The 16,037-nt window shown below is 36.6% G+C and overlaps 1 protein-coding gene across 1 annotated transcript; it reads left to right on the forward strand.

The window, feature by feature from the left end:
• The first annotated feature begins 7,479 nt into the window (after positions 1–7,479).
• LOC110093394 (putrescine hydroxycinnamoyltransferase 1-like) lies at positions 7,480–11,681 on the forward strand. The gene is made up of 2 exons (XM_020818267.2): positions 7,480–7,902; positions 10,755–11,681. The coding sequence occupies exons 1-2, from the start codon at positions 7,480–7,482 to the stop codon at positions 11,673–11,675; spliced, it is 1,344 nt and encodes a 447-aa protein (XP_020673926.2). The 3' UTR covers positions 11,676–11,681.
• Positions 11,682–16,037: the final 4,356 nt, after the last annotated feature.

The following is a 16,037-nucleotide window of genomic DNA, read 5'->3' on the forward strand; positions in this document are numbered from 1 at the left end:
ACTTCAGCTTGACCGTCCTCATAACACCGCTTGGCAGCAGACCGTCGCCAGACTTCCACCTGGCCTCTGACTGCCACCAGACTTCTGCTCGATTATGGTCGGACCATCACCCGACCGCTGACCACTGCTGGACTTCCATTCAACAGCTGACCGCCAGCAGAATTAAGACTGACCGTAGTCGGACCACCGCATAACCGTCGTCGGACTTCCACCCGTCCGCCGACCGCCACCGGACTTCAACCCAATTGGGGTCAGGCCATCGCCAAGCCACCGACCACCACGAGACTTCAGCTTTACAGCAGTCTACCACCAGAATTCAGCTCGACCGCCGTTAGACTACCACCCGACCGTCGAACGCTATCGGACTTCAGCCTGATTGTAGTCGGACCATCGCCCGACCGTTGACCGCAGCTGTACTTCAGTCCGATAGCCGTCGGACCGCTGCCTGGCGCCGACCGCCACCAAACGTTAACCCGACTACCGTCAAACCACAGCCAGGATGCCGACCGCCGTCGTACTTCCACTCGGCCTCCGACCGCAACCATACATATACTCAATCACGGCCGGACTTCAACCTGACCATCCTCAAACCACAGCCCGGACGCAGACTGCCGCCAGATATCAACCCAGATGCTGATTTCCGTGAGACTTCAACCTCATGATCGTCAAACCACTGTCTGACTGCCAACCGTCGCCAGACTTTTGCTTTACCACCGTCGAACCACCACCTGATCGCCGACCACCATAGGACTTTCAACTAACTGCTGATCGCCTCTAACTTTTTTTCTCACCACCACTGGATTCTGGTATTCTGTCAAACCACCACTCGACGATGGAGTTTTGTCGGATCACCTCCTAACGTCGGAGTTCTACCAGACCATCACATGACAGAAGAGTTATGCCGGAGCACCGCCTGATGCCGAACTTTTGTCAGGACCCTCGCTTGACGCTAGACTTCCACCGGACAATCGCCCAAAGCCAGAGTTCTGTCGGACTACCGCTTGAAGCCGGAGTTTCGCCAAACCACAACCGGACCATCGATTGAGGCCCAAACTTTCAGTTGGACCACAGACAGAAGTCAGAGTGCCATTAGACTACTGAATTATGCCTAGACTTTCACCAGAGCACGGCCTTATGAATATGGTCTTTATGACCCCTATCTCATGCCGACTTTGGTCCTTCTGACCTCTGTCGTATACTATGGTCCTTCCAACCTCCATCACAAGAAAATGGTCTTTCTAACCCGTCTCCTACCGACTTTGGTCCTTTTGACCTTCGTCACTTAATATGATCCTTCCGACCTTCATCGCAAGATAACAATCTTTCTGATCCCTACCTCCTGTCGACTATGGTTCTTCCGACCTCCACCGTCTACTACGGTCCTTCTGACCTCCATCTCTAAATAATGGTCCTTTGAACCCCTATCTCTTATCGACTATGGTCCTTCCGATCTCCATCGCCTACTACGGTTCTTTTGACCTTCATCACTAAATAATGGTCTTTATGACACCTATCTCCTATCGACTATGGTCCTTCCGTTCTCCGTCGCCTACTATGGTACTTCTGACCACCATCATCAGAAAATAGTCTTTTTGACCACTATCTCCCGTCGACTACGATCCTTCTGACCTCCCTAGCCAGAAATGGACTTTTTGACCACTATTCTGGTCAACCCGAACTCGACCCAATTTTTAAAACGGGTTGGTTTTCCAGATCCGAACCCAACTGGCTTCGGGTCCGGGTCAACCCGACACAACCTGAATGACCAGGTGCCAACAAAAAAATGTTAATTTTGGGGTAAAAAAATAGGTCAATCTCTACTTTTCAAGTAAAAAAACTGGTCAAAATGGGTTAATCTCGGGTTGCCGGGTAAAAAATAGGTCAATTTCATATCAAAGGGGCAACTCGAACCCAACCCTATTTTTGAGATGGGTCGAATTGTTGAACCCGAACCTGACCCATTTGGGGTTCGGGTTGACCTAACCCGAAATTTTCGGGCTGGGTTAGAGCCGAGTTTTTAGGTTGGGTTCGAGCCGGGTTTTCAGGTCATGTCAAATATTGACACCCCTAGGTCTTTCCAACCTCCGTCGCTTGCCGACTATGATTATGCCAACTAAAGGAACATTTCAATAATAATTCTTTCAATTTCCATCATGTAATATGATGTACATTTGCTACATCAACCCAAGGCCTTCCCCCCAAGGAAGTGCCTCATTTGTAATCGACTACAAATAATTATGGATTCATTCAAACTGGGTTAGTCTCCTGTGATTTTTCTCTCTTTTCAGGGGTTTCCACATAAAAACTATAATATCTCTTATGAACGCTACACCCTCTTTTATCTGCTTTTGTGTTGGATCTTCATTAAAAACTAAGACATTAAATTTTATATTTCTCTACCACCGTAAATATTCCACGACACAACAATGTTATAGCTGTAAACAACAAAAAACAAAATGAGCAAAATTTATATTTTTAGAATTTTACCAAATTACCAATTATTACATAAACTAATATTTTGAAGTTTTAGTTGAACTAAATAATTATTTTTAGATGTTAAAATAAATTTATGAGTAGATAAAAGTCACTGTATTTTTAAAATCACTAGATTAAAATTATTAAATAAAAGCTCAAAACGTTCATAATCTTAATCTCTAAAACATATAAAAAAAACATGGTGAAATTTTTATTAATACAAAATTATTGTCATTTTTTTAGTAACAAAAATACAAATTTGATTAGAAAAATATCAAAAACACGATTTTTTTTAAACGGTAGCAATGTTATAACTTTTGTTGAATTTTATTGAATTTGATTGTTTGTTCATTAGTTTGCACTATTTGAGTAGTATTATTTGATTATATTTATTTTTCATAACTATTTTTTATAATTGTTTGGATTGTTAATGTTGGAAGGCCAAAAAAATGATTAAATGAGCTTGTTGCGTGTTAGAAAATACGCGGCGGTAGAGTTTGTAAATTCGCGTCTGAGCGTTGTACGTAAGTTTAACACACAAACAGGAAAAAGGAATGAACACGAGATTCGTGCCCAATCAAGATTATTTTGTGATAACGTATCAGAGCTATTTTTTTTTATGTTACCGATTTGCGGCGGATTTAAGGTAAAAAATTTGCCACAAATGTTGATACAACGATTTGGTATCGACATTTTTGACAGATCTATTCGTCACAAATTGCAGCAGATTATTCTCCGCAAATTTTCCACAAATTGTGACGGAATCTACGATGGACCACAAAATGAAGCCGTCATTTTAATAGAGATTATTCCATCACAAATCCGCAGCAAAAAAATTTGTAATGGCTTTTGTCTGTCGTAAATATATTTGTGACATCTGTTTTACCATTGGAATCATATCCGTCGCAAATCAAGTTTTGCAATGAATTTCTTGAACTTTAAGGAGGATTTTACCAACGTAAATAGTTGGTTTCCTGTAGTTAGAGGAGAGATTCATAATATGGATGCTTATGGATAGTGTAACCCACTTGGGAGAGATCCCACTCCTTAGAACTGAACGAAAGACTATTAGTTGAGTTGCTTTGTAGCAATGGAGGGATGGGGGTCAGACTTAGATGGAAGCATAGCGTTTTGGAATTAATTGAGTGGAGGGAATATTGGCAATAAAAAAAACTTGACAAAAAGCATATTATGAACAGATGCCTGAAGATGTTTAGTGCAGGGGTTTTTTCATTTAGAGGTAGGGGTGTCAAAATGAGTTGTTGGGTCGGGTTCTGGTTCAACCTAAACCTAAACCGCCCTTAGTTGATCCAAGTCGAACCCAGCTCTATTACATAAATTGGTTGAAAATCTGATTCTGAACCCAACCTACCCTAAATTCGGGTCGACCGACATGACAAGCTGATCTAGGCGAGAGCAAAGCAAGCAATCGTAGAGCACGAGTGTGACTTTGAACTGAAAAGGTTTTAGGCAAGGTCGCGAGCGGGCGTGGACGAGGCTACGAGCGAGTGAGATGAGACCATGATTTGGTGAGGGCGAGGCTGCATGGCTGCCTGCATGAGCATGGGGGTCGGGGGCGAGGCAGGCCGCAAGCAAGCTACAAGAGTGATGCAATGCGGCGGGACTGCAAGCTGGGAGTTGGAGGACACACAATGCTGCACATAGGTCATTTTCGGATTGGCAGGTTAACCCAGACACAACCCATTTTTCAGATGAAATGAGAATTATAATTTGAACTCGACCCATTTGTTAAACAGGTCGACCCGAAATCAAAATTTTCTGGTTGAGTCAGATCATGTTTTCGTGTCGTGTCAAAAATGAACACCCCTAATTAGAGGTACAGGAGGTGAGCGGGGATTTCATGAAGTAGAGAGGAATGTTTCTCTGGCAGAGTCAAAGGGGAAGGGGGAATGGAATAGCGTAACAGAGGAAGGAGATGTAGAGCAGATATGATTTCCAAACTGAGCCAATATTATTTTCTATTTGGTTGAGGTCTTCTCCTAATTATTGAATCAATATCAAGGAAAATTTTCTTAGGCAGCCCCTCTGCAAGTGATGCATCAATCATAGATTATTCATGAACAAAAATTTCAAGAATATTCAAATTAAAATTTAGTTAATAAGAATTTCAACATCATTGAAATTTTGCAAATAATTATAATTGTTGCGGGCTAGAATATACGCAGCGATAGAGTTAGAAAGTTTTCGTCTCAGCGTTGTACACGATATCCAGCACATAAATAGAAGATGAAAGAGCATTAGGATTTTTATGTGAAAAGCCCTGGAAAGGGAAAAATCATGAGGTCACGCCCAGTTGAAAGAATTCCACTAGTGTTTGCTTGAGGTACAAGAGACTGACTTGTCATTAAAATTTAGGACAATTATATTATAATAATTCACTCCCGGATTGAAATTCAATTACAAACAAGAGTTTGAGATTCAACGACGTTGGGTATTCGAGCTGAATCCCAAAGTAACTTGGAGATTGGACAGAATTCTGATGTCACTTGGAGATCGGGTGGAGTTTCGACGTTATTTGAAAGTTGGGCGGAACTTCTACATCACTTGAAAGTCAAGCGGAACTCCAGCGTCACTTTAAAGTCAGGCATAACTCCGACGTCACTTGAACGTCGAGTGGAACTCCAGTGTCACTTGAATGTTGGGCGAAACTACGACATTACTTGAACGTCGGGCGGAACTCCGGCGGTGGTTGATGAGGAGTTTCTTCCCTCCTTCCCTTCTTCTCTTCTCTCCTCCTCCTTATTTTAGGTCCCCTCTTAAGAGAAATGAGGAGCTCTTTATAGTTTTATAAGAGTGGCATGACCCATAATAAGAAGAGGATTAAGGGAAAATGGGGAGCGGTTTGGATAGACGGCTAATATTGAATCTCTAGATCATGAACCGTTCGTGAAACATTTGAAGGTCTTAATGATATTGAAATTCAACGATCTTGGGCTCGTTGGATTTGTCTCGTCGAGGCGCTCAATTTGACTATAAGCATGCATGCCATGTTTGAAAACTATTTGGTAATCCAAATCATGGTTTAAACCTTACAACAGCGCTTCAGGTGTTCGATTCAAACCCATTTGTGCTCGGGCTGAGTTAAATTTGGTGTCGTTGGGTTCGTATTTTTGAGACGCTCAGTTTGACTATAAGTTTTCTGAAATTGGAGTTCATATGGCTTCCGATTTAATTTTTTAAGCTTCCAACTTAATTTTTCCTTGAGATTTGTGCCCGGTCAAGAATGATTTTTTGAAGACATATCATATATGAGTAATTATATTAAATTTTTATTAGCAGGACCTTATGATAAATCCTAATAATTTAAATATTCATCCCAATTAAACATTTAATTAATATATTTCGACCAAAGCTTTTAATTATTTAATTTTTCAAAAAGTTTTAGGGAACTCATGTGTTTTCATCTGCCAGTACATGAATAGCTTATGTTGATCTCGGCTCACAGCAAACTCAAGCTTGACTCGTCACTCAAATAAATAGCTCAAATTTGAGCTCGAGCTCCAATCGAGCCCAGCGGATGAGCTCGAACTCGGCTCAAACATAATTGAACACAGGCTCGAAACTTGACTCGATATACAGTCACCGGAGGGATTTTTTTCTTCGCCGACAAAGTCGAGTACCACGGTGGAAATGTGAAGAGGTCGCAAGAGTGTGCTGTGCTTCATGGAAATGATAGGAACTTGGGATGCAGTCGCAGAGCCAAAAAGTTTTTATAGGGGGGGCAAATAATTTTTTTGAATTCTAACAAATATTTCTTTTTATTTGAGCTTCGCTTCAACATTGAAAATTTTAAAATTGTTTTGTTGCATTTAAAATTAAATAAGAAATATATTTATCACCCAATAAAAAACTTGTATGAGTGAAGCATAAAACAACAATGTGTTGATCAATCACTATGACTAAATATTTTTTATGACGATCTCACTGTTAGGAATCATTAGAGACAAAAAGTAATAATTCGATCGTCTCCGAAAGGTATGTCAAATCATCGAGAAGAATTTTCGGAAGTGTACATGCATGAAATCATTGAAATGCAGAATTGAGGTTTTCGGTCTTCCACGTTTACAGCGACATTCTCCAAGAGAGCAAGGGACCCATTCTTTTCACTCAAGATGTGAAAATGAGAGAAATGAGAACTAGCTAACCGCTTAAATGGGGACCACGACCCTTTTATACTTTAATTGTAAATATTTTATTTCAGTCCATCATTAAAATAAAATAAATATCTGGCATCTACACAAATTAATTTCATACAAAATTTAATTGAGAAGCCACATAAGCCAAATAATAATTTAATACTTAAATATATCACAAATTTAATTGGCTTAATTTTAGATAGCCTATAATGTATAAAATTTTATTTATATGTATAAGTATATGGATCAACTTATAGAAATCCCCAACACTCACAAGTTACGTGATGGATTTTACTTTAGAGGTTTAATGAATCAAAATAATTGGTTGGTAACTTTTGGCATTTTTAGCCCATTCTAATTTTACAATTTTGCATTTTCAAAAGAAGACTTTTAACTAAAATTTGTTTGGGAATTTATGAATTATTTTCTTAAAATCATCTTAGTTTTATTGCACGGCTTCTCACTGAGCAAATACTTATTATAAATTTTTATAAATTACATATATGCATAATATTGTATTAAAACTGTTATTTTTTATTAAATCTAAATAAAAGTTTCACTCTTAATAAAATTTAATGGAGGAAAAAAAACCATATAAATAAACATAATTTTGATATATAAATTCATTTTATTATATTTATGAAAATATATGGTGAAAAATTGAACACCTCTTCACGTAAGAGATAAAATATTAAAAAATTATGAATTTAAGACATTTATAATAAAATTTTCAAACTGTTATCAGCCTAATGAATAGGCATCTATATAAACCATCATCTCCTTCCGCATTATTATAATAAAATCTATTGAGCTTCTTCCCTCTGCAGTAAGCGAAGTGAAGTGAAGAATGGGGGTGTATCCGACGATCGAAATCCTGGAAAAGGGACTTGTAGTCCCCAGCGAGGAAACCCCGGCGAAGGAAATCTGGCTCTCCAACCTCGACCTCCTCGCCACACGCCACCACACCCCGACGGTCTACTTCTACCGCCGCCCCTTCAATGACGACGGATTCTTCTTGCCAGAAACACTCAAGGCCAGCCTAGCTCGCGCGCTCGTTCCATTCTACCCTCTCGCCGGCCGCCTCGTTTCCGGAGCCGACGGTCGTCCTTGGATCCGATGCACGGCCGAGGGTGCCCTCTTTGTCGTCGCAAAATCAGAATCGGCCGTTGAAGATTTCGGGGATTTTGCACCTTCCGATGAGTTCCGGCGGCTTCTTGTTCCTTGTGTTGATGGCGCCGACGAGGCTGATATGCCGCTTGTGCTGTTACAGGTAAGCTCACTTCGCATGGCCACCTAAAATTGTTTCTTTTTATTTTATTTTATTCCTTTTTTTTAACTGCTAACGCTGGCCTAAATTTTGTATGAAAATTTTGAGAAAATATTTAAAAAAATTAATTTGCACTCCTACTACAAAAACATTCCTGACTTATCACTGGCTAAAGGACAAAAAAATCATAACTTTAGGCAGGGGCGGATCTAGCTTCTTTTTTTAGGTTGGGCAAAAAAAAAATTTTGGTAGGGGATGGACAAAAATGATTATGATTGATAAAATTAGGACAAAAATTTTTTTTGAGAGGGGGCAAAATATCCAAAATACCAAAAATATTCCAAAAAATACCCTCTAAAATTTTTAAAAAAAATTTTGAGGGTGGGCATTTGCCCCCCTCACTAATATGGGGATCCGCCCATGACTTTAGGAGATCGAACTTATTATTATCACTTTTTCTTTCTAAATAAAATTATTTGTATTTTTCTCAAAAAATTTATTTTTTTTTATAAATTTGAGTGCCATACTAAATTTCTTTGATATCTCAAAAAATTATATAATATGATAAAAAAGATGCAAGAAAAAAAAAATTCTGAAAAGGTGCCTAAAGACTCCATTCAATCTTCATTTGATTAACATCATTGCTCCAAAATAGATCTTCTTGCTCTTTAAGTTTGAAGCTTTTGCTATCAATTGAAGGATCTTAGTTTCGAAGTTCATGTATTTGATTTATATGAATAAAAAAAGTGTTTATTTTTATTTTTTAAAATTAAAAACATTTAGTTTTAAATAAATAAAAGAAAAATTAAGAATTTTGAAATAACTTGATATTTTTATTTTCATGTATTTAAAAATCATTAAAGACTGAAGATTTTAAAATCACACACGTTGAAAATGGCAAAATGCTCCAACTTTCTACTTTTATATTGGCCTTCAATCATCATATTTTAATATATTTGTAATATGCCGTAATAAATATAAAATAAATTTTAACATATTTGATTTATTTCAAATTAAAATTAAAACACTTTTATAAAATTCATGCATATTATTATTATTATTATTTTCCATTAGAAAAATAACTTTTGCATGGAACTGACGCTCATAATCAATTTAGTGATTGCATTAATAGTTTTTGAAGTTGCCAAAAGTTACAGCGCGATTGAGTAGGATTGAAGCAAAGGGAAAATACCAGTTCAGGTCAAAATAAATCAAACATGTTTCGGTTTTCTAGAAGACAAAACAAATTAAGAAAAGAATTGGCTTAACTTTGTAATTAGAAGTAAATTAAGTTTTATAATTATTTTGTTAAGGATAATCACACCGATCGGCAGCAACAGTAATGACTTTAGGAGAATTCATAAAACTGGGAACTGGGAAAAGCATAATGCAGAGAAGAAGCAAAGCAAAATAGTTACATGGATATAATACTTGCAGGTTTCATTACAGATTTTCAGCAACAGTGATGGATATAAATACGTTGATCTAATGGTACAGAGCACAATACTTAATTACTGTTGAATGGATGTATTAGGCATTGTTTGGGGTGACTTTCTTGCTACTTCTTGAAGCAACTTTATTGTACCAAAATTAAAATTTTTGTACTAAAAAATTATTTTATAAAGCAATAAAAAAGTCGTCCCAATCGGAAGCTTAGGCTTCGTGTGGGATTACTTTTTTTACTGCTTCTTAAAATAATTTTTTATTATAAAATTTTAATTTTTGTACTAAAAATCTGCTCTAAGAAGCAATAAAAAAGTCACCCCAAATGAAGCCTTAGATGTTAAGGATAAGCGCATTCATAAGCAACATTAACGATTTTATTATCGGATTCCACTCTAATTTTCTAGTGCACTACGCACATGCAGCAACCTTTTTCAACACTTCATCTCAACCATTCAACGCTAACTATCCATTGCATTCAGCACCATCGGTGCCTCTTTTTTTTTGGGACATTTAGGCCATTTAAGACAAATTCGTACATACAATGCATACACAAACTCGAATACAAGACCTCTTAGTCGAAACAACCAACAAGTCAAGGTGAGCTGTGACCATTGGTACCTCTCATTCTTGTTGAAATTCTATAATGAAATTTACAAACATTATATACCTGTAACTGTTATCTTCGTTCTTTTGCATTCTGTTATTCTTTGAAATTTTTATTTTTTTGGGGTATTTAGATCAATTAAGATAAATTTACACACATATCATTTAAATTTAAAAACTCTTAATTGACAATCAAAACTCTTAACCAACATATTAAAATGAGATTACTTATTTTTTGAATTTTGGATGAATTCATTATATATAGAAAGGGTATTGCTTATGCCCATATTTTGATTTTGTTTGGAACTATTTTCTTATTATTTCTTAAATCATTTTTTTAAGTAAAATAAAACTGTTTTAAAAAGATCTTTATCTCAATTTTTTATTTATGAAAGAGCTTTAGTGAGCTTACGGAGTTGAAATAAGAGCTCTCTATTGAAGGCACGTTCAATTATTCAAATAGTTTTTACATTTTTCTAAAAGTCCTTAATATATTAATTTTTAAGATTAAATATATCACTGGACAAAAAAATAAAAACTTTCTATTTATTACACAGTAATATAGATAAAGACAAACGACAAAAACTCGTTGATTTTTCATAGCCAAAGATGGTTGAACCGTTTATATCATTAAGGCACACATGTTGCTTGTCGGGTGAGGATATATAAAATATTGTCCCGCTTATCGGATTTGGTAAAATGGCAATAAAGTACGGCATTTTTCTTTTCTTTTCTTTTCTAAAATTGCTCTCTTTGATAATTGAGGATGGATGGCTAATTCAAAATTTCCGCCAACCGACTTGCAGCTAACCTTCTTCCGGTGCGGCGGCGTCTGCCTTGGCACGGCTATTCACCACACCGCCGCCGACGGTCTCGGATCCCTCCACTTTATAAATTCGTGGGCCAGAATCACCCACACCGACACTCAAATTCCCATCCTCCCGTCCGTCAACCGCACCATCCTCCGAGCCCGCTCCCCTCCATCCATAACCTCCACCACCCAAATCGACTGCTACACCACCCAATCCACACAGTCTGCTCCTTCCTCCACTAACCCTCCCTTCACCTCCGCCATCCTCAAACTCTCCAACCACCATCTCTCCCTTCTCAAAACCACCCCCAACAAAAACAATCCTAAACCCCCTCTTTCCACCTTCAAAGCCGTCGTCTCCCACATCTGGCGCTCCGCCTGCAAAGCCCGTGGGCTCGACCCATCCTGCTCGACTCGAATCTACATTGCCGCCGACACCCGTACCCGCCTGCGACCGCCTCTCCCCGACGGCTACCTGGGCAATGCCGTCTTCCGCACGTCGGCGAAGGCCACGGCAGGGGAGGTACTGTCGGAGCTTGGAGCGGCCGCGAAGATTGACGATGCGGTGAAGGCACTTGATGATGAGTTTATAAGGTCGTTGGTGGATTACTTGGAGGAGAAAGTGAATGATGTTGGGCTGAGGAAAGATGGGTGGGTTATGCCGCAGACGGATTTGTGGGTGGTTAGTTGGATGGGAATGCCGGTTTATGATGCGGATTTCGGGTGGGGGAAGCCGGTTTATATGGGAAGAGCGTGTATGCAGTTCGGTGGCTTGGCTTATCTTATGCCGAGCTCGCCGGAGGAGGAGGAAGAAGGAGGCGTTTCGGTTGTGATGACAATGGAGGAGGGTAAAATGGGAAGGTTCAAGGAGATATTTTATGAAGACATTGGGAGTGCTGGTTCGGCTCATAACTGAACCGGTTTGGCTCTTGTGAACCGGAATATCTTTATTTTAAATCAGTTCTCAGTCATATCTTGAAATTGTTTGTGTTTCTGTCTTTCCGAGTCGGAAGTCTTCACAAGTTCCCTTCCTGTTTTATTTCTCACTGGAATCACAGTGATGATTTGTTTTGTTTTATTTTTCAAGAGAATAAACGTGTTTAATAAAATCATTTGAAATAGTTAGATCTTTTGTTTTATTTCTCACTGAGATAAGATAGGGTGTCAAAGCAGGTCGGCGGTCCGATTCGGGTTGAACTGGACTTCAACACGCCTTATTTTGACCCGACCCAATTAGAGTTTGGGGGCTATTTTCTTAGCCCGAATTTGCTCCGCTCAAGCATCGGGTCAACTCGAAATGACCTTGAAAACCAACTTCTTTAAAAAAAATAATAATAATAAACTGTTTACTGTATAAAAAATTCAAATTTAAGTTGGTTTACTATTTTAAAAAAAATACTAGTGCTACTTCAAAATTTTCTTAACAGAGACTAATTTTTAGATTTGCAACAGACCATAAGTTGATAATAAATTCAGTTCATAGCCAACAATAAGCCTGCAACCATCACCTCACAACCATCAACAAGCTAACAACCAACACCCAAGACCCAAATGCCTATAATAAATTCAATTCACATCCAGTAATAGGCCAATAGCTAACACAAACATGTTTAAAGAGGATGTAAAATTATCTAATGACCGAACTTTCACCAATATCAGAGTACCGAGCGGTACCCAGCGGTACCGAGTGGTACCGAACGGTACCGAACACTGTTTTATACTAGTGTGCAGACGATTCTCCCGTCCGCACTCCGTACCTAATAATTTCTCAATTATTAGGTGCGGAGTGCAGACGGTGTGAGAACAAATTCAACAGATAATTTTGCAATAGATCAGTTTGCATTACAAGCTTACAGCCAAACTTTTTTACATTACAGTCAATACAGGAGAAACAAATTACAAATCTTTGAATTTACTGCTGGAAAATGGAGAAAAATCTATCTTCGAAACTTCAAGTAGAATAAACTGCAAAAAAATGGTTAGATAGAATTCAAATAAAATGCTTAAGTTAATATGAAGCTCAGATTTATCTTTTAATGCATTTAGCAACTAAGAAAATGTGAGTAATGAATATTTCTATTACCATTCAAGGCGACCCTTTGCACTTTGTATTAAGTTAAGCTTAGTTTAAATTTGATAGTATCTGCTCAGGCTACCTTAATACAAATGCCATATGATTGCAATAGTTTTTAGTTTTTGTCTTAAGGGACTCTTACATTTAATTTAGAAGGGTTTATCATCATTGCTTAAGCTCTCATTACTTGAACTCACCAACACTCAACCAGGCAAATAGACAAGTTTCGAAAACAACAATCATAAGATTACTGCAGGCTACAAACAGCCTGAAAAATAGCCAAGGATAGCTAATAAGTAACAAGTTCAACAATAGCTAAGTAGCTAATAAGTAACACATAAACACAAGTTCAACAACAACCACTATTGAGTAGCGACCGACAATATAAGTTCAGCAATATAAGTTAAGCCAACAAGTTCACAAGCTAGTTCAATAACAACCAACCATTTAGAAATCACTACAACCCAAAAATAAATTATCCAACAGCTATAAGAGGCTTCAACTAATAGGCTACTAGTACAAAATCACTAAATCATCAACATTGAACCAGGTGTTAGCTTAGTTTATATCACATATATAAAAATAATAAGATCAACAACCAATTCAGTTTAGAATTGCAACAGACCATAAGTTGATAATAAATTCAGTTCATAGCCAACAATAAGCCTGCATCCATCACCTCACAACCATCAACAAGCTAACAACCAACACCCAAGACCCAACTGCCTATAATAAATTCAATTCACATCCAGTAACAGGCCAATAGCTAACACAAACATGTTTAAAGAGGATGTAAAATTATCTAATGACCGAACTTTCACCAATATCTTCTTCGACTTGGCTAACATTTAAATTTTGGATATCTTCTATCACAGCTTCAAGTTCAAGATAATTTTTTTGCTGCAAGATATAAAATTAACCTCATAAATAATTAAAGTGAATGAATAAATAAATAAAGGAGGAATTCAATAGGTTATAAGATACTGCACCATTTTCTCCATACAACCAATCCTTGACACAAACTAAGGCCTCTACTATATCAAGTTTAAGTGCACTTCGATACTGATCCAAGATTCTACCAATATTACTAAAGACACTATTCATAGGCTACTATTGTTATGAAAATGCACAACACATCACGAGCCATTGCAGAGACTTCAGGAAATCTATATTGATTGCCTTTTCAAAATTGTAATATTTCTAATACAATTTTCCTATCAAGTTTAGGTTCAATGAGGTAGACTTCAAATTCTGACTTTTTAGGCAAAATGACTTTCTCTTAGAACGAATCAAAATAATATTTTGGAATCTCAAAATTTATTGATCAAACTAAAACACTAATATGAATAGTTGAAAAAATGATTGTAGTATAGCAAATACTTGAAGAAATTCTGACTTAATGATAGTAAAAAAAGAGCTTCTACAGACATCATTATGTCTCCTCTGTGTTGCATTGGAACTTTCACCACTTCCCCTTATATAGTTTGCAAATAATGAGAATAATCTATCTCTTACTTTTTTTTTAATTCGAATGCATAATTAACTTCATACAATTTTCTGTTGCACCACTCTACAAATGTAAATTTATATCGAGTATCTAGAATAATTGATATCGCCAATATGTCACTAAACTCTAACCAATACTTTTCAAAATTTTCAATAATCCATACAATTATTCTTTTAATGTAGTCATGACTAAATGAAAGTTCATATTTTAAAGTTACATAAGCAGTTGAAATGAAAGGAAAGTAAAGATTTGTTATTGGACACTTCATGCCAAATATTACACATGTAATTTCACATAAAGGAGATTGAAAGGTACAAATAGCTTTTACTCTCTCCCATTCTGCAACAATAGGATAAGCTTTATAGTTTAAATCACACAACTCCAGATGTACGAAAGCTCTTCGATAGTATATAACACTATCAAGTATTATGAAACTAGAGTTCCATCTTATTGGAACATCTTGGCTAAGATCTCTTTTCGATTCTAAATAAATATGCTTAACACAATCTAGAAATTTCTGCTTTCTTGCAAATCCCTCAAAGCACCTTATTAATTAAGCTGATTTCTCAATAAGTCTACATAAACTTTGTTTGCAGAGGCATTATCCAAAGTAATATTGAAGAGCTTGGACTCTATTTTTCATTCAAGCACAAGATATTGTAACTTCTCAAATATCGATATATGAGGGGGTGTCATGAAAGAAAAACTTATGATCTTTTTTATGTAGATGTCAATCATTATCAATAAAATACACCCTTAAGAAAATAAATCCATCAATGTTTATTGACGTCTGTAAGTCTGATGTTAGACAAAATCTACTAGTGCACTTTGATAACTGTGATCTTATAGAGTTTTTTCTTTAGTGAATAATTTCTTACAATCACTCTTTTCAATATTCCTAAGAAATATTTGAAGGTCTCGAAGAAGATACAACAAAAGTGCTTGAATGCCAACACATTGAAAGGACAAATCATGCATGATGATACAAGCAATAAATAAATCATCAAATTATGCAAATTCAAACTTACAATCATCTATAGAGATAGATATGTTAGTGTTGGTTTGCAATATAAGCTGGCCTATATCTCACATATATCTTTTATTATAATTTTGTAAGTGACGCCTTAAATTATTAGTGTCATTTTTACTATCACATAGATATTGTGCATCATATATATTTCTTACATTTACATCTTTGACGTTAAACAATATCTCAAAATGATCACAAAATGTTGATGTCATTCTTCTACGCTTTTTAGTAGTTTCTGAACCATCATTACATGCATCATTAGATGACTATACCACATTATCATCACCGCCCACTTGCTAATGCTCATCAAAAAAATTCTCATGAATAGTTCTTGAATCCTCCATCTAGCCAACCAATCAAACCTTATTTTAGAATGCAAATATGTATGAATAACTATTTCTTAAATATCAAACTAGTACATAAGAATGTAACACACACACATATATATATAAATTATTTATGAATCACAAAGCATGTTTTAAGAATTAAATAATTAAGTCAAGAATTAAAGTTTGAAAGCGCTAGTGATCTAGAATTTTTGAAACAATTTTTATTTTTGTATGATTATAAAAACAAAGGAACTATTTTGTTTGAAAGAAAAGGGATGTAAAGTAATTCAAATACACTATTTTTAAAAAAAAATATTGATGTATGATGTGAAACAAAA

The sequence above is a fragment of the Dendrobium catenatum genome, unplaced genomic scaffold, assembly GCF_001605985.2.
Source record: "Dendrobium catenatum unplaced genomic scaffold, ASM160598v2 fragScaff_scaffold_1038, whole genome shotgun sequence".
Taxonomy (NCBI): Eukaryota; Viridiplantae; Streptophyta; class Magnoliopsida; order Asparagales; family Orchidaceae; genus Dendrobium; species Dendrobium catenatum.